The sequence below is a fragment of the Thalassophryne amazonica genome, chromosome 12 (genome assembly GCF_902500255.1).
Source record: "Thalassophryne amazonica chromosome 12, fThaAma1.1, whole genome shotgun sequence".
Classification (NCBI taxonomy): Eukaryota; Metazoa; Chordata; class Actinopteri; order Batrachoidiformes; family Batrachoididae; genus Thalassophryne; species Thalassophryne amazonica.
In genome coordinates, this window is record NC_047114.1 from 30,677,688 (window position 1) to 30,695,688 (window position 18,001).

Genomic DNA, 18,001 nt, shown 5'->3' on the forward strand with positions numbered 1-18,001 from the left:
GTAGAGCTAACCCTAGAGACAGAAACTCAGAGATCAGGACTAAATGTCACAAACATGAACCATAACAAAGCATAATAGGTAACAATGGAAAGAGTAAATGTAAAGATAACATGTTTGTCTTATTAGGATCAGATTGTGCAAAGCTGGAGGTGACGCACCAGAACGTGAAGAGACGTTGCTGCTGACAGGACGAGGAACTCTGCATTGTTTAACAACTCCAACTGTGGAAATCACTGTAATGTGCCTTCAGACTTTAGATTTAATCAAAACTGCCATGTAGACTGGATTCAACCAGCCATGTTTCTGAAATTAGAACTAGATAATGCTGCCAACGGTGACTTCCCCACCCCCCATGATATTAAATCGGTTTAAAATTTAACCATGCTTATTAGATAAGAGTAGATTGGCATGAACCATGGGAAACCATGATGACTTCACTTTAATTACCTCCTCACAGTAGTATTTTGCAATTACATACTTGGTTGTTGTTGTACAGCTACAACTTAACTTTTTAAAACAGAGTAAATTATGTCCATCATTTTTCAGAAAGACAGCATTTGATTAAAACGCCAAACCTGTGCACCGTCTGTAAACTGTACTCGATTTGTTACTTTCATGGTGTTTTTTGACATGCAGTATTGTAAAATATTGTCTCAACGCATTTGTCCAATACTAAAGCTGTAATGAAGGTTTATAGGTTGAAATTTGAAAGTAGGAAAACCAAATACTTGTCAATAAAAATCTGATTGAGATGATAGAGCTGTGTGATGTCATTAGTTTTCCCTTTTTCAGGTTGGAGTCCAAGGGTGTGACCTGGATATAATACATCTTTTGGGTCTTTGAGACCACAGTGGTGCCAGCAGCAAGCACATGGTTAGGTGCCATGCCTGGGTGTGCATGCCTGACCATGTTCCCCTAGCTGGTTGGAAGCTGTGGGGGATGGATGGAGAGATGGATGCTTTGCAAGTTGCAACATGTTTACCCCTTGCAGTCTACAGAACATGGTATCAGTACTTGTGGCTACTGTAAATGTGGAGCCTCAAAGCAGAATGTAACTGCTAAGTGCTAAAAAAAAAAAAAAAAAAAAAAAAAAAGCCTTACAAAGTCCGCTATATTATTTTTATCATTAAAAACTAGAAAATAAATCATTGACATGACTGCCAGAGAAAAATATAAGATGCAGGTATTAAGAGTTCCTAAAATATAATACATCATCCCTACAAATGAAGAAAAACAAGAAAGGGTGATTGCATGGATCAACTACAGTGGTATTACGCTGCTCTTTGTGCTGGGAAAACTGCTTTGAAGGGTGATTCTGAACATGAATCAGTTCTAGTTACAGGAAGAATGGCTTTACATCCAATATGTTGACCGCTGACTGCATCCTAGGTGTGTGAGCGCTCATCAAACGCAACTGGCAGAGCTTGTTTGCAGCATATGTTGATTTTGCCAAGTATTTGATTTCAATGACTCGACGGCTGTCTGAGACTTTCTAAGAATTTGTGCTATCCCAAACAAGTTACTGGACATCATAGCTGCCCTATACACGGGTACTGTGAATGCTTTGCAAAGTGGGGGGCAGAAACTCTGTCTTCTTCCAAGTGAATTCTAGCATTCATCAGGGATGTGGTTTGTGTAAAGGAGTCAGCACAATCAGAGACCCCAGAGCAGAGAACCACACAGAAATAAAACTGAAACAGTTTTTATTCTCAGTTGTAGTGGAAACAGAGTTCAGAACACAGCAGGGGACAAGTCTGGTCAGCAAATTTTTCCAGGTTGAACAAGCAGATGGATTAACCATTGAAACCACTGAATGACATTCTGAGAGATAACAGTGTCTGTGAGGGAATGAACAAACAGGATAACTAGGAACACAAGCAGAGAGTCAAACCACAGACAGCAATCACACTGCATAGGACAGCCAATAAATGATATGCTAAACTTGAAGTACACAGAAGGGCAGCATGATAAAAACTGGCACTGACTGTGGACAGTGCTTGACTTAACTAGGAAATTAGCATGCATGTAAAACTAGAACCCCAAGTGCCCACGAGACAGGACATAAAACCACCAATGTACACAAGGAGTAAATCTATCACAATATAAGCATGAGCAGCACAGCATCATGGATAATGTATATAGGAAAAATTAGCCTAGAATGCATTGCTATGTAAACATCTGGGCTTTGTATTGCCCTAATGTTGTTATGTTTCGGACGCGGGCGGAGAACCGACCCAGCGTTTGAAAGGACCAAGCATGAAATAAGCAGAGCACGGTTCAAAAGGATAACAGAATTTAATAAACATAACAGTGAGTAGTGCTAAACAACTAAAACGTCCGCGGTCTGGTGAGGTGAAAACACGGCGCGCTCTCAGCAGCGCAAACGGTCCGGAGCCACAGCAGTTCGGACCCAGGGACCCCGCCGACACCCCCCAGGTGGCCGCGACAAACCGAGTCTGTGAAGAAAGAAAACATGAGGTGAGTCCAACTCCACACAGAGAGACACAACTCAAAGGTGCACGCAATCAGCAAACACTTCCTGGCTTAAAGCTATACATCAGCTTCTTACCCTGCAGGCATGGAACAACTCAGTTCAAATCTCCACTGCAGCAGAAGCTGATTAGACAATTAGCATAACGTGACAGCTCACTAACAAGGTGTGAGGGACACCAAATCTGTCATTACTTCATAAAAGTCACCAAAACCAAATTACCTCAGGAAGTGTGCTGAAGAGCGTGAGACCTCACCCAATCCTCCTTCACAGACTGTGGCATCAAACCTGGAGCGGTCTCTGCGTCCGTGATGGTGAGATTGTTCTCCTGACGTCGATCTCACACGTCTGCTCACAAGGTCGAGTCTCTGGCAATCACACACTGTGCATTCAAGGTTTAAATGCAGCAATCTCTGATTATGACAAAATACACCACAGCTGTGAGTCCTGATGACCTGCACGTGATAACAAGCCTCAGGTGTTCAGGGTGAGGTCCTGATGCTCAGCCACTCAGTCCTGAATGCATACCACCTGGTGGGAGAAACAGAAAACAAAAACCAAGCCAGCCAAACACCCCAGCCCACAACAAATGTTTTCTGATTTGTGGTTGTACACTAAGGTTGTTCACAAAGTGTTCATTTTAGCTGGTTAATGCCCTTTATGTGGTGAAAACACTTCTGGACAACAGTAAATGCAAATTCAGTGGACCCCCTGTAACAAAGACATTACAGGGTTCTCACCAAGATTTTTCACAGCATGGGGGGAACTTAGCAAGGCATAACTGCATGACAAGTGTTGCAGGCATGAGTATTGTAAGAGGGTCTGGGGCATGCCCTGAGAAAAATTTTTTTTGCTGGTTAAGTCACAGCACAGGGGATCCAAATCACAGCATAGGGCATCCAAATCACAGCATAGGGGATCCAAATCACATTATAGGACATCTAAATCACAGCATAGGGGATCCAAATCACAGCATAGGGGATCCAAATCACAGCATAGGGGCCCCCTGTGCTCAACTGCACTCATGAGAACCATGCATCACAATTATGATGTTATATGTAAATCTATATACAGTTATAAACATTATATCTTTAAAATGTTTGTTATATATTTGTTGACATACAACATATTTGTCATATACATGCACTGTAAGAGCAAAGCTGGCCTTGCCCCCTTCCTGAATTGGAAATGGTCTAGATCTGCCTCTGTTATTAACAACAGAGCAACACTGTGATGATAGTAGCTGTAAATTTGTGTTATTAGTGACTTTAATTTGGGAGCTATTTTCATATATTAAGACTGCTTTGGTAAATGTTAGAGTGTGCTGTGTAAGAATCATGACTATGGTTTATACTACAGCCCTCACTGATTAGAAACTGATTAAACAGATTAAAAACCCTACAGATGTTGATGTAGAGGCACAATGATCAAAATAAGTGATCGGTGAAAGAGTCTTTCATGTTCCTGTCCATATGGTTGACCTGATCATTGATTTCTATTTAATCCATTAGATGGTGGATGCAGCCTGTGAGCTGTTGCCAGCAGCCTGCATCTTGCTTAGCGTTATTCAGTCAGTCATTAGATTAAATAGCACTCGATGATGCGCTGACTTAAACCTGGGTTAAAGTGATCTGAAAATACTGTTTTGTGCAGCCTTCAGGTGCTGCGACAAGCTGAAAAATGATTGTCAGCTGGTTAAATAAAAGTTAAATAAATAAAAAATGAACTGTGGAGTGAGCTTTCATAAGTGTGTATTATATGTAATATTAATGATGTGGGGAAATGACTGAAATTGCTGAATAAAGGTTATGATATACAACATATTCCAGTGAAGTGTTTTCAGATTTCTTTCAACTTGGCTGAATAATCTTACTTTCACCCTGGCTGGCCTGATTTAATTGTATTTATTTTATTTGATAATTTGTTGGAGAAGTGCTCCGTAAAAGCGGCACAGCAGGTGGGTTAAGAGCAGTCTTTAATATTATTATGTTTAATATGATGTGAGCGTGCAAAGCTCTTACTTTCACCCCTGATTATTTCCCATCTTTAACTTCATAATGAAATTAATTAAAGACCAGACTAGTATCTCGTGTTGTGGCAGATACAGTGTGTTTGACAAACTGATGCTATTATTTTCTATTTGGACGTGTCGCCGACCAAACGGTCCCCCTAAAAATTGGTCCCCCCTGATGAGGCAGTTCACGGATTAACGCCTCGTTTCTGCTTCAAACTGCACTCCAGTCGTCATCTATCTCAGCGACAGATATCTGAAGCTTTTGTACAACAATCATTTCCACATAAATTCAGCATTATTTCATCATAAAAGGCAGCGGAAGCGATCAGAGCGCTGCGGCTAAACGAGCTGCTAGCTGATGCATTCACTGTGCGTCAGTCATAGCGTCATGGAGTTTTGTCGAGTTTCTGCTTAAAACGCCCTCGTTTCTGCTTAAAACTGACGTAGAATGATGTAAGAGTTTTACCTTTATCATCTGATGGTTAATAATCCCATTAATCCATTTGATTGCTTTGGGTGAAGAGACTGTCTCAGACATGCTGCTGTGTTCCGAAATGATGCATGTGCAGATGCAAAAGGCGGACCGATTTTTAGGGAAGGACCGTTCGGTCTGCGACACCAGGACTAAAATTCATTCAATTCTATTATATAAATAGTTTGATCCTCTTCTGTATTTGTTTTGATAAAATATTGGCTGTACAAATGTGAGACTGAGTTTGAATAAATGTAACAACACAGTCATAGCATGGTAAATGCAGATTTATCTGGAAACTCTCTCTTGTAAACATTGATCATGTCCATTGATTTCTATTTATGTCTGGTTGTCAGACGCTAACCAAGATGGTGGCGCTCTGGCAATAGCCAGCAAGTAAGCAGATTGCCCTGGTCCATCTAGTGATTAAATCGAAATTGATGGCCGATGTATTGTTTCACCATACTTGCACATGTGCCACTAGCTCAGGCAGTGCACACTCTTGTTTTGGCTGAACAACGATATACAGTTTCTGTATATTGTGTTAGTACGTGCCCGCTGTCAACATGCTTGATGAATTCCTGCGCAAAAAGTAGTTCCCAGATAACTGTGATATATTCCTATGAGATAATGAGTATATCTCATCTAAATCAATTCTAAAATTTACCAGTAATAGTCCGGCGGCTAAGGGACAAATTTTAGGGGAATCATGCACTTTTATACAAAAGCGCCAAAACTTTATCAGAGGTACTTTATAGTGTCCTGAAGTATATAAGATCGGGAGACACTGAATCCATAAACGTCTACACTCTAAAAACTTGGGTTTAAGAGAATAACCATTTTCAGCCTTCTACAGCATATAATTCATGACAAACTCTTATCCAAATGTCTTTTTAAGTTCATAATATAAACCTGAAGGTTACGAAAAATGTATTAAGGCTAAGTAGGGATGCTTCGAATGTACTTCAGTGTGCTTACACTCTTAGAAAAAGCGTTAATCTAGGGAAAGTGACTAAATATTGTCTAACTCATTGTGTTATCAATATACCTATGCAATATAGCTGTTTGCAAGCATAGGGCAAAGGAAAGATGCTACTCATGCACTCTAACATATTTACACTCTAAAATAACAACAGTGTTTGAACGGAAAGAAATGCTTTTTTATTAATTACAAGAAATCAATTTTGTTTTTATAGCCATAACCATTATTATTATTATTGTTGTTGTTTTATTATTTTATGTTATTGGTATTAAGACGATTATCACCATATTTTTAACTGAAAACATTGTAAATACCTGGTTGGCAAACTTCCTAGATATGCACAAATGTTTCATGAATATTTTTAATGAACTACTCTCTACAGCTTTCATGCTAGGAAGATCACAGTGACCTAATTTTATGTCTCAGAGGTAGAGGCCTGTTAAAGATCCCTACAGGCCTGAAATGAGTCCTGTACCTCTTTCCATTTTGAAACATACCACCCTGCTAATGTATAAGGATGTACGACGACGTATGACGCCGTCACGCCGCACAACGTACGATACATGATCACATAAGCTCAGTATAGCTTTGCACTAGTTGCAGTAAACATTCTCTACAGCTTAACAATGTCCAATCTTGATCACTGGCCCCCTACATAATAACCATATGATCGTATTGTCATATGAATAGCAAAATATACACTGTATTATAACCATGCAAACACCCTTTTAAAAAAAGCAGGATACAGGGTTAAAATCAAATGTCTCCCGCTTTGACATGACTTAATATAACCTAAAGAGTCCCTGGACAAAGTTTGGCGCTTTTGTAAAAAAAGTGCATGATTCTATCCCTTAACTGCTGGACTATAATAAATGATAAAGATAACTGAAGTTTTAAGAGTGGTCGTAATATTTACGAAACAAAGTTTTGAATCAACTTCATCTGTTATCGCTCAAGCACACTGTAAACATTGACAGGATGTAGTTTGACGTGGAAGAGTTCGTAAATATACGATTGAAATTGTTTGATTCCCATTTACAGTTTGCGATGAAAGACTTGGGTGTTAATTTTAAGTCGGAACAAGAAGCAGCACTGAAAGATCTATCTGGGAAAGAGACACATTCTGCATGTTGTCCACAGGTAGACGTTTGCTTTAATTTTCACCGGGAAAATCCATACACTACTGCAATGATACGTAACCAATTTTCTTGCATTGGGCGTTGTGAAAGTTTAGGACCGTATTGCTGGAGTGGGTCAGGCGAAAGTAGTCCGACGAGCTATCCCAGAATACCAAAATATAACAGCGATGTCGCTCCAACGAGAGCGCCACGCTGAGCAGTCTGGAATTAACAAGCAAAGATGGAAGTAACCTGGGTGAGTCATCCTGTTTCACGAAGATAATCTCTGCACGGCTGGGAACCAATCACAATCAAATGTTTCTATTTTGGCGGAAGTGTGGTACTGTTATTCTGCAAGAAATGAGCGGCTTGTTTTTTTCTGTAAAAACCTCTTGTTTTGTACTCATATTAATGGACTGTAATCGCCTTTGCTAATTACGACTTTATTATAACGTGACCACAAAGTAACTCTTGTGACGTTGCGTCTTGTGTGAACTTGTGTTAATTTAGCGTCATGCTAACCTAGCTAGCACACTGTTCGGGGTTTGGCTGCAAATGGAGATTTTTGTTTTTTTAATTTATAGTCTGTGGGTTTGAGCTGCTGGCCACAAACTAGTCAGGTACTGTTCTGTGTTTTCTTCATGTATTGCAGTGAGGTTGAAGTATCTGATCAATACAAGCCTCCGCAAACCTCCGCAATGAAACTGACAATCTATCAATATGTTCTTGTAGTTAGAGGTGGGCGGATCGATCTTAATATCGATACCAACGCTGGTATTGATATTGAACGATCCTCGTGTAAAAAGATCGATACTCAAGCGTTTTTTCTCCCACACAACACTGCACTGTGTCACACAACACGGAGCAGCGCACCCTTGTATTGTGGTTTGTCAGCCCTCTACCTCAGGCGATTTTGTTTTAAGTTGTGTTGAGTTATATTTTTTTTTAAACAAAAATGTTGATAGTGATAATAAAGTATTTTGTTGTCACATAAAATGTTTGGCAGAATTCTATCCTAGGTCTTTTGGATCCTTTGGATCTATGAAGCTTAAATATGAAAAAGTATCTATCGGCGATACTGGGCCTGTATTTACTTGGTATTGGATCAATACCAAAATTCCCGGTATAGCCCACCTCTACTTGTAGTTTCGACTACGGACTGAGGTTACACTTAGGACTTTAGTTTTGTGTCATGTCTGTGATCTGCTTTTTTCTACAAAATTAAACAACTGAATGAACATCCTCAGAGGCCCGTGATTCCATAATATTTGCCAGGGGTTGTACAACAGTTTTTAACTGAAAAGCTTTCAAAACTAAATACAAGAATTATTGCTTTTACTGTTGGTTTTCTTCAGATGTGTCAGGAGGTGGAGCAATGAAGGATTTTTATTTTATTTTTTAATAAATGAATAAATAAGATGTGATATTTCAGTTACAGTTACTTGTATGAAAATATTTCTCTTCACCACATGGTCTTGTGACTGGTTCTTCAATAGACAACAGTTATGCTGTGCAAAGTTTCTCCAGTCGCAGCCACAGAAGCCTAAAACGCCTTCAGAGTTGTTATAGGTGCGTTGGTAGCTTCCCTCACTCTTTTCTTTCTTGCACAGTCACTCAGTTTTCAGAGTTGTGTTCCAGGCAGTTTTACTAGGTAGTGTCATACTATTTGGTAAAAGTTCATGGGCCAAGCAGGTTTTCTGTACCACTTAAGGTAGCAAAACAGTGCTTACAATCCAGCTTCTGTGATGATGGCCATCCCAGGGTGGTAGCAGGTCAGGGTCAAAATTTAAAAGTATAGAGTCACTAGGCTTTTTAAGATTTAAGGCATAAAAAGCATTTCCTTTGGTGCCACTATAATTTTATTTATTAGCCTTTAAATGGGGAATTCTCTCGGACATCTCACAGATGTCAGTGTGCACCCTATGTGCGCGCACATCACCAACGGTCAGATAATTTCCGGTCTTTTCAAAAGCTCATGCATGCGCACAGAAATGAATTCCCCCCTGATAAATATGTTCATTAAAATGAGCTGTAATTTTACAAGATGTTTCTAAAATAAACCAACATGATAATGCTTGAATTCCAGTAGAAATGATATTTTGTCACTTCAGTGAAATTTGGGTGGCCCTATATCTTTAAACATCTTCCAATGATATTTAAAAGTATACCACATTATTTGCATCACTTTTTTTATGAGAACTGGAGCAGCTTTAACTTTTGACCTCTGTACAAACTGAAGCTGACCAATGTCACCATTTTTGCTGTTTCCTCCCTCATAACTTCATAATATTTAGTCATAGATAGTCCAACCTATACCTTTGTGGAGTCTTTGTGATTAGACAAATAATGTGGCATACCTTTCAATATGACTGGAGGATATTTAAATTTTGACACCTGTGTAACCCTTCATTGACCCTTTTCTGGATATAGCTATCACCCTGGGATGGCCATCATACATTTTTGTGTAGAGCATGGTATACTGAGCCTGGATTGTAAGTGTTGTTTTGCAGACGTGGTGGAAAACTCTGGCTTCAGAAAGTGAAAGCCCTACCATGTATTGTTTCTACCTGTGCACCCAAAACAGGTGAGCTCAATAATTAGCTCATCCATTTGCTTGAAGAGTTGAACTAATTACAATCAGCTGGTTTATTAGGACTGTTAATAAATACCTTAGAAATATGTATGTCATATAATATTGATTTTCAAACTCTCTAAACCCATGTTAATACATTGTTACATTTCTGCTAGGGGTTATGTGAGGTTAAGAGCGATGATGGTCAGCAAGTTTGCACTGGGTCAGTATGTTCCTGATATCGGCACAGTAATTTACTGTACTCTTGTTAAGATATTTGTCTGCATTGAAAAGTATATCTTATAAAAGCTAGCGTCTTACATTATCTTATCATGTGAAAAGACGTAACGCCAGGCAGTGGTTTCACTAATACAAGGTCCTGCTTTTATGTCTTTCAAGTTTGACCCAGTTAGCCACATGGCCTAAACATGACTTGGCATTTTTTTGATCACATAAGCACACACATAGGAGGACCACTTCATCATAAATGTCTATAAAAACCTTACTGTAAACAATGTTCAAGGTTTTTCTTGGATGGAGCTGCCACGAGCTCTGTCTGTGAGAGAACCAGATCTGATCAACTTCACATGAAATAAATAAATTGTCCTTTTTGTATTAACAGAGTCTCTTTGATCCAGGACAGGCCCAAAGAACCCAGGGCTTAACAGGGAGATGGAACAACTATGTGGTTCGACTTTTACTTTCTGAAGCTGGAGTTTTCCACCAATTTCACTAAACTGTCAAAATTTAGTTTTGACTACTATTCAAGCATTATAATGTCGGTTTATTTTAGACATGTCTTGTAAAATTACAGCTCATTTTAATGAAGAGAACATATTTATCTGGGAGGAATTCCATAACAATATTTTCTTTTCTTTTTAATGCTATCTGCAGGAGGGTGTGTGTGGAGTTTGGGTTAGAGTTTATCCCAAAGGCATTCCTATGTGGCATGCATAATCATTTCAAGCTATGACCTATTGTAGAGTGTGACATGCTGTGGTATAAGTGATAAGGCATTGGAGTTCTGAGCCAGACAACCCTGGTTCAAATCCCACACGTTGAGCAATTTCTTTTTTTTTTTCTGCTTGAAGTATAAAGCTATGACTATGCGTGAACTATGATGTTGGGTAGTTTAAATAACAATGGGTGCCATACTAATTAATAGCAATTTGTTCTTTCCTATCTTACCATATCCGCAGCAATGAGCTGGCCAAAAACTAATTGCACAAGAGCAATTTTTAGGCACCTTATGAGTTTAAGGGTTTAATTTTTTTTCTTCATTTTTTCTTCATTTAGAGAGAAATGCTCTGTAACAAAAAAAAAAAAAAATCACATGCATGGAGATATATAAAAAAAAATGTCTTGATAAAACACACAATTTACCAAGAATCCCATTCAACATTGATTAGTTCATTACAAATTAACTGTGTACTGTTGTTCCTCAGCTTGTTCAACATGAAGACAAATAAATCTTATAAGCTTGTGTTGCACAAGAAAGGATTTGGTGGCAGTGGTAAGCGAAATATTGAAAACAGCCAAATCTATTACCTTTTTCCCAAATATATTTATTTACTTTTATGAGGTTTATTTTTAATTAATTTTTATTTGACAGATGATGAGCTGGTTGTGAATCCTAAAGTTTTCCCTCAAGTAAGACTAGGTGATGTAATCGAGATTGCTCACCCTGCAGATGAGTACAGGTGAGTCAGCGTAGCAGTTAGGTCTATGTGCAAAATCTCTCTAAAATTTGAGCTGTTTAGTTAAAGAATTATTAAAGGATTATAGTATTTATTTAATGTTTTGTCTTTTGAAAATCCCCAGCCCTCTTCTCTTGCAGGTAAAGAGCCTGAAAGAGGACCTTCAGAAAGGTGAATTATAGTACATTGCAGTATTTTGGAATGTTAGATACTGATCAGGATTTATTGTAATGTAACCAAAGAGTTGTTTGAGTCTGCATAGGGGAGTTGATTGTCTTATTTCAACAATTGAACACCCCCCCCCCCCCCCCCAAAAAAAAAACAAAAAAAACATGCTACAGTTTGGAAGTATTAGTATTAGATTGTTGTTCATTGTTATATGTTTTTAATTGTAGGAGAATCAGTGTGAAATATGCAGAGTAACAGTGGGACTGAGCAAATAGTAGGCGGGGTAAATTACAGAAAGCCTTTTTTTTTTTTTTTTTTTTTTGGTCGTTCACAAAATAATGTTCCATTCTCACAGTACAAAGTAATCCAGTCCAGTAGCCTTGGCAATGCCCTCTTTATTTTTTCATTGCCGTGAGTTCGTATTACTAGCTTCATGAATATTATGTTATTTAATTCTTTTTTTATATGACCTGTAACAGTTTTACTTGAAACTAATCCTTAACTTTTGTGAAACATGTTAGAAATATTGAGTGTTAAGAGAAGGAACCCATGCAGGTGTGGTGGCAAGCTGAATGTAGAGTGACGAGTTAACTGTCACTGTTGTTATGTATTTATTAAGGTAGCAGTAGATAATTAGTTAATACTAAGACTATGATGGGCAAGATGTTTAGAGCCCACAACTGGGCAGATCTTTGTCATGGGTGTATGGCTTAGACACCAGGGGCACTGTTGTATTAGGTCAAACATTGCTCCGAAGTTGATCCAAATTGCAGCGTGAACGCATCAAAGGTGAAAACACTGACTTATCTCATTCAAGAAAGGCTTTTTAAAGGACTATGGTTCAGTAGCGAGGCAAAAGATCCGTCTTAAGTAGGATTAGGTCAGAATGTGATTCAAGGCCGATTGCCATCCCCAATCGGAACGGGGTCTGACATTGATCTAGTTTGTTGACCCTCAAGCTGCTAGGGACAAGAATATAATAGGTGCCGCTGTATTTAACACTATCAGTGAAGTGTTGGCTAAACTCTGAGCATTTTTGTGGACAAAGTAATTTGGATTACTACTGTTTAATTGCATTATATGAAACTTTTTTTTTAAGTTTTTTTTTTTTTGTTTGTTTTTTGTCTGCAACAGCATGATTGTAAGAAACTTTCCTCTGGGTCTGTCATAGTTTTCTCTCATTATATTCAGTTTATGCAGTAGAAAATTCAAAGAGGATATTGGTAATATACACAGATATTTGTGTTCCACAGTCATTAACTGTAGTGCATATTTTATTGTTATCCAGAGACAATCAGTGTGGACCAGACTGTGGCACAAGCCTTCAAACTACGTGCATATCAGGATGTCATTGTCAGTATTGTCAAACCTCAGGTATGTTCTCCATTTGTCATTTGCAGCTTCAATAACTATCATTTAAACGAGTCTTTTGATGTAGACTAATTTTTCCTCTCAAAGGATGTAATACTGGACCTTGTGGAGCTGACGTTCAAAGACCAGTATATTGGCAGAGGAGATATGTGGAGGCTAAAGAAGAGTCTGGTGTGGAATTTGAAAGTTTACACGTCATAGTTGTAATGTGGAACAGCTTATTCAGCTGAGCATTTATCTTATAATTCTTTGTTCCAGGTAAGCACCTGTGCTTATGTGACCCAAAAGGTGGAGTTTGCAGGAATCAGGTATGATGTGAATATATCACACAGCTTTGTTTTTAGTTCTGTCTTGGTTATCAGTGTTACTGTACATGAGAATAATATAGGTATATGTGTGTGTATGTATATATATCAGTGGTGTGAGTGGAAAATTGTAAAGAAAAGAGGAAGCTAGGGGGGTCTGGGGGCATGCTCCCCTGAAAAGGTTTTAGATCTTTTTTCCACCCTAAACACTAAGTGGTAAAGTGGCTTGTTAGGAAAGCCACCAAGACATCCATGATAGCGTCAAAAGAGTTCCAAGCTTCAGATTGGGCATATAACATTTGCCTTTTGCTTCACCACTGTCTGCTTCATGGTAGAGTACCACAGAGAAACCCATTGCTTCAAAAGAAGACATTACTCAAACTTGAAATGAAATATTCTAATATTTTGAGTTTTCTGGATCTGTATTAAAATTTAAATAAAGAAATACTTGACACATTTTAGTTTATATGTAATGAGTCCAGAATATATATCTGACAAAAGCTGTTGAACTTTTTCGTGATAGTCTGCAATCTTTTGAGATGCAATATACTCGTATGTGCACCGTTTGCTTAGAAATTGCCAAATGGACAAAGCAAAGTTTAGGCTTATAAAAGTATTATTTGCTTACTTTAACATCCATGGAAATAGTATACAATGATACCAAATGATTGTAGAATTAATCTGATAAGACATGCATGTTGTTCATTCTCCAGAGCGCAGGCGAGTGATCTGTGGGTGAAAGGTGAGAAAGTCACTTGTGGATACATCAGTGAAGACACCAGGGTAAGTTCAGGGCTCTAAGGCAGATCACTGTTTTCTCTGTTGATGTCACTGATTGTTGTAGTTGGAATCAGTCTGAAGAATTTTATGAATTTGAGATGTTTTATCTAACAAACCAAAACTGGACCTCAAACATTTGGTAGTGAACTTTTAAAATTCCCAAACAGGCAACAGAACATTTTGTTTAGTTATTTATATTAAAGCTACTATGTCACTGGCCAAAGTTACACACGTTGAATTAGGGGTCCAAGCCCCAAAGGGGCGAAGACCCCTATTGTTATTGTATTATTATTATTATTACTACTACTACCTGAGGCCAAAATATGGTCATCAGATATTGCGAAGACTTTGTGTCCAGCCATCTGTCTGTGTTCATCATAAGTCCAGTCCTATTACTGCCAGGGTCTTCAAATTCACAGGGAACATTCAAGGGACACAGACCTTGGCAAGTTCAAAGATGGCTAACCTTGACTTATTTTAAGAGGTCAAAAAGTCACATTCTGTTTCCTATTTTTGTGCTTATACGATCAATAGTATTTTAGTATTGTGTTATATTTTTATTCTTATTATTTGGTTCCTCTCCTAAAAATATCTGGAGGTCAGAAACAGTAAGGGTTAGAAAAACCAAACTTAGCACTTAGGCCGAAAATCACCACAGCTACTCAGATTTTAAAAAATTGGCATCCACATTGTGCAGTGAATCAGTACTACTGGCAGCAAAACAGCCCCAGAGCATGATGCTACTATTACAGTGCACGGCAGCTGGTACAGCGTTCTTAGGTTTGAAAGCCTCACCTTCACGCCTTCAAACATACCTCTTGTCATTGTGGCCAAATAGCTCAATCTTTGTCTTGTCTGACCATAAAACCTTGTCCATGCTGGCAGTTGCAAATATCTGTCTAGCTTGAAGGTGTTAATTTTGGAGCAGGGCATTCTTTCTTGATCAACACCCTCTCAGTCCATGGCGATGCTTCACTGGGGACAGTGACGTTGGTGTTGCAGCAGGTTCCATTTCATGGGAGGCCTGAGCCTTGGTGGTTCCTGGGTTTTTCCAGAACATCCTAATCAATTTCCTCCTCATCTGAGTGTGACGGTTTGGGTGTTCTTCCAGAACTTGGCAAAGTGGTGACGCATCTAACTAATTTGTACTTGTGTCCAGTTGGTTGATGTGATGATCTTGGTATCTGCAGTTTAGAAATGGCTCCAAGAGACCTTCCCAGCATGTTTAAATCTGCAGTTCTACTTCTTAGAACAATGGGAAATTCCAAGAACTCAGGGAGGTCGAAGTATTGCTTAGTCCAGTTAGTGCTGTCAAACTCATCCTTTCTATGCTGGCCAAGAAAAACTACCAGTTGTGCTCAATCATATTCACTAACCAGCAGTTAATAGGCCTTGGCCTTGTCACATTAAAATACATTGAAGAACCTTCAGCACCACTTATTAAATGATTTACATGAATCTCTGTATATATTTGAGCCTGTATGTAGGTGCACATGTCAGCCATCTTCCAGATGCATTTTCTCTGTGCGTTTAACTTCAGTATACATTTATTTTAAATCATCTGTATTAGCTTGCAGAAATATTAATTTGAGCCCTTGAAGTTTTATCACCAAACATTCACGTTTTACACTTACCCATGTGAGAACTGTTCAGTTTCATGTAATTGTCGTGTCACTTTGTGATACAGGTGGTGTTCAGATCCACATCTGCGATGGTGTACATCTTTATCCAGATGAGTTGTGAAATGTGGGACTTCGACATCTATGGTCAGTTATGTGCATCAGAACTGTAGGTTTCCTCAGACCTGATGTGTTTTTTGGTCATGTTCTTCTGTCTGTGATGTGAAACCTATGCTTATTGAAAGCCGCATTGTTTTAAAGGACATGTCGCATGTTATTTAACATCTTGGTTAGTAACACAACATCAAAGTATTCATGATTGTGTATTTTAGGGATGCATCAATCCATATTTTTTCACTTCTGATCTGATCCTGATACCCACATTTGAACATCTGCTGATACAGATACTATTCCGATACCAGAGCTCTGTAATATTATTATTGTTATTGTTTATTTTATTTGAGGATATTTTGTATCCCCACTTATACAGCTTCATGATGAAGTGATGTAAAGTAGGATTTTCTTAAAAAGAAGACCTGAAAGTTCAGGTACAATTTGCCAGAAGGTACATCTAAGATGCAAGCCTAGAGTTGATGTTTTGGTGAAAGAATTAAGTACTTTTCTTTATTTTTTTTGGTTGTTTTTTGTGGCATTTTGGAAATGGGCTCCTTCCTCAAAACAGTACATGTACTTGTATGAAGTTTTTGGGGTGCCCCTGCAGAAAAAATCAAATCAATCAAATCTTGATTGATGAGAAATGGCAGGTCTTGGAAAAAAGGATAGACTTTATATTGACATGGGAAACATGCGTTTATATTGTCAAAGCAAGTGTTAAAAATAAAATGTACGAATATGTACATACAGTTAATATTGTACAGTAAATAAATGTTGTAAATAGGAGATATGGGATTGAAATAATAGTAAAACTTGTGCTTTTGGTGTAAAAAATATACTATCCTATAGAATGAGCTATATTATACACAGATAAAGTGACAGCAGTTTAATGCTGTTTTGGGTTTACGGTGGTTTATGTCTCTCTCTCTTTGTGTCTCCCTGTCTTGCTCCCTCTATATAAAATATTTTACACTACAAACACTGACAGTCAGTACTCCTGACTGGTCGGCGACAGTGTTTTGAAAGTTCCCCACAAGCGCTGTGAGCTGCTCTGCTAGCTGGCTGCAGGAATCCCCCCTCCCCCTCCTCCCTCCGTCAGCCAGCAGAGCAGCTCACAGCGCTTGTGGAAAAGTTTCAAAACACACAGACATGGTTCCTGGATTGGAAGAGTCCACACGTTGTATCAAGAATTTCCGATCCGCAAATTACCTTGGTATCGGAACCTGATCCCGATATTGGATCGGATCGGCCGCATCCCTAATGTATTTTACTGTTGCTTGGTGAGTCAAGAGGTGCATTTCCGGAAAACATCTTACTTGGTATTTCTCTCCATTTCTCGGCATGTGATGTACATTTTAGAAAAAGCAGAAACATCCTCATGGCCAACAGGCTGAGTGAAATGAACACTGTTGTGTCCAATAATGAAGTTTCTGAGCTTTCATTTGAAAGTGATGGCTTGGATTTACAGAGGATGTACAGAGAGGAGGCAGTACACTTCACCCTGAAACTCTTAGTTTTTTGAGAGTCTGTCAGATTTTGGATCCTAATGTGTGCCGACTCTGCTGTCTGTGTCTCAGCACGCGATTTTACTGCTGCTGTGAACGCACACATGCTTTGTCTCTACAATGCTGTCTTTACAGGCTGCCTGAACATGCAGATGTATTTCTTTCATTGGAAAAAGTGAGAATATGTTATTTTCAGGAGATAATGGACTTTCTATCTAATATGTCAGAATCGTGAGAGAACTTTGTGAGGAGCTGATGCGCAGCTGCCTTTGGTGGTGTGGACCTGGACATTATTCTCTGGCTGGTGACCACGTATGATCTGTGTGTGATGACTTCTTTTGATGGTGTGGACTTTCCATATTGAATCTTGGAAATCATTATAAAAATGGGTGAATGCCCTGTTCAGTTGTTTTTTTGTTTTTTTTTAATTGAGGATTTATTTCATTCATTTAAAAGAAAACAGAAAAGCAAAATTAATGAAACATTACAAACCACTGAACGAAAAGGAGCAGTTTGGAAGAACAAGTCATATATTCTGCCCCTTTTTTACAATACAATCTTGCAAAGCATCATCAATCGACATCATTGCATTTCTATGACTTTGTCACATGCCACCGACTTCTTTCCTAATTTTAACCATTATTTAAAAGACTACATCCCTAATAGATTACATTTTAAACTTCAAACATTCTAAACATTATTAACAGATTACATTTTTGGCTTTGTCACAGCCCACTGACTTATTTCATAGTTTCATACTTACAAAATACATCAAGTTTAATACGTTTTTTTA

At 38.5% G+C, this 18,001-nt stretch overlaps 2 protein-coding genes across 5 annotated transcripts in view; both read left to right on the forward strand.

The window, feature by feature from the left end:
* The window catches only part of LOC117521193 (ras-related protein Rab-36-like), a 40,909-nt gene extending 40,724 nt beyond the window's left edge, over nucleotides 1-185 (forward strand). The window contains exon 9 of the mRNA XM_034182542.1: nucleotides 127-185. Within this exon, the coding sequence (XP_034038433.1) occupies nucleotides 127-185 (59 nt within the window). The remainder of the gene's footprint in view (nucleotides 1-126) is intronic.
* A 7,131-nt stretch (nucleotides 186-7,316) lies between these two features.
* The window catches only part of depdc5 (DEP domain containing 5, GATOR1 subcomplex subunit), a 96,551-nt gene continuing 85,866 nt past the window's right edge, over nucleotides 7,317-18,001 (forward strand). For 2 of the 4 annotated variants that reach the window (XM_034182718.1, XM_034182717.1), the window contains exons 1-9: nucleotides 7,320-7,697; nucleotides 11,095-11,162; nucleotides 11,262-11,349; nucleotides 11,471-11,517; nucleotides 12,803-12,888; nucleotides 12,973-13,056; nucleotides 13,144-13,193; nucleotides 13,904-13,973; nucleotides 15,658-15,736. In XM_034182718.1, the coding sequence (XP_034038609.1) occupies nucleotides 11,105-11,162; nucleotides 11,262-11,349; nucleotides 11,471-11,517; nucleotides 12,803-12,888; nucleotides 12,973-13,056; nucleotides 13,144-13,193; nucleotides 13,904-13,973; nucleotides 15,658-15,736 (562 nt within the window). In that variant the 5' untranslated portion in view covers nucleotides 7,320-7,697; nucleotides 11,095-11,104. Of the gene's footprint in view, nucleotides 7,698-11,094; nucleotides 11,163-11,261; nucleotides 11,350-11,470; nucleotides 11,518-12,802; nucleotides 12,889-12,972; nucleotides 13,057-13,143; nucleotides 13,194-13,903; nucleotides 13,974-15,657; nucleotides 15,737-18,001 lie in introns of all 4 variants that reach the window. The other 2 variants (XM_034182719.1, XM_034182716.1) reach the window with 2 other exon arrangements.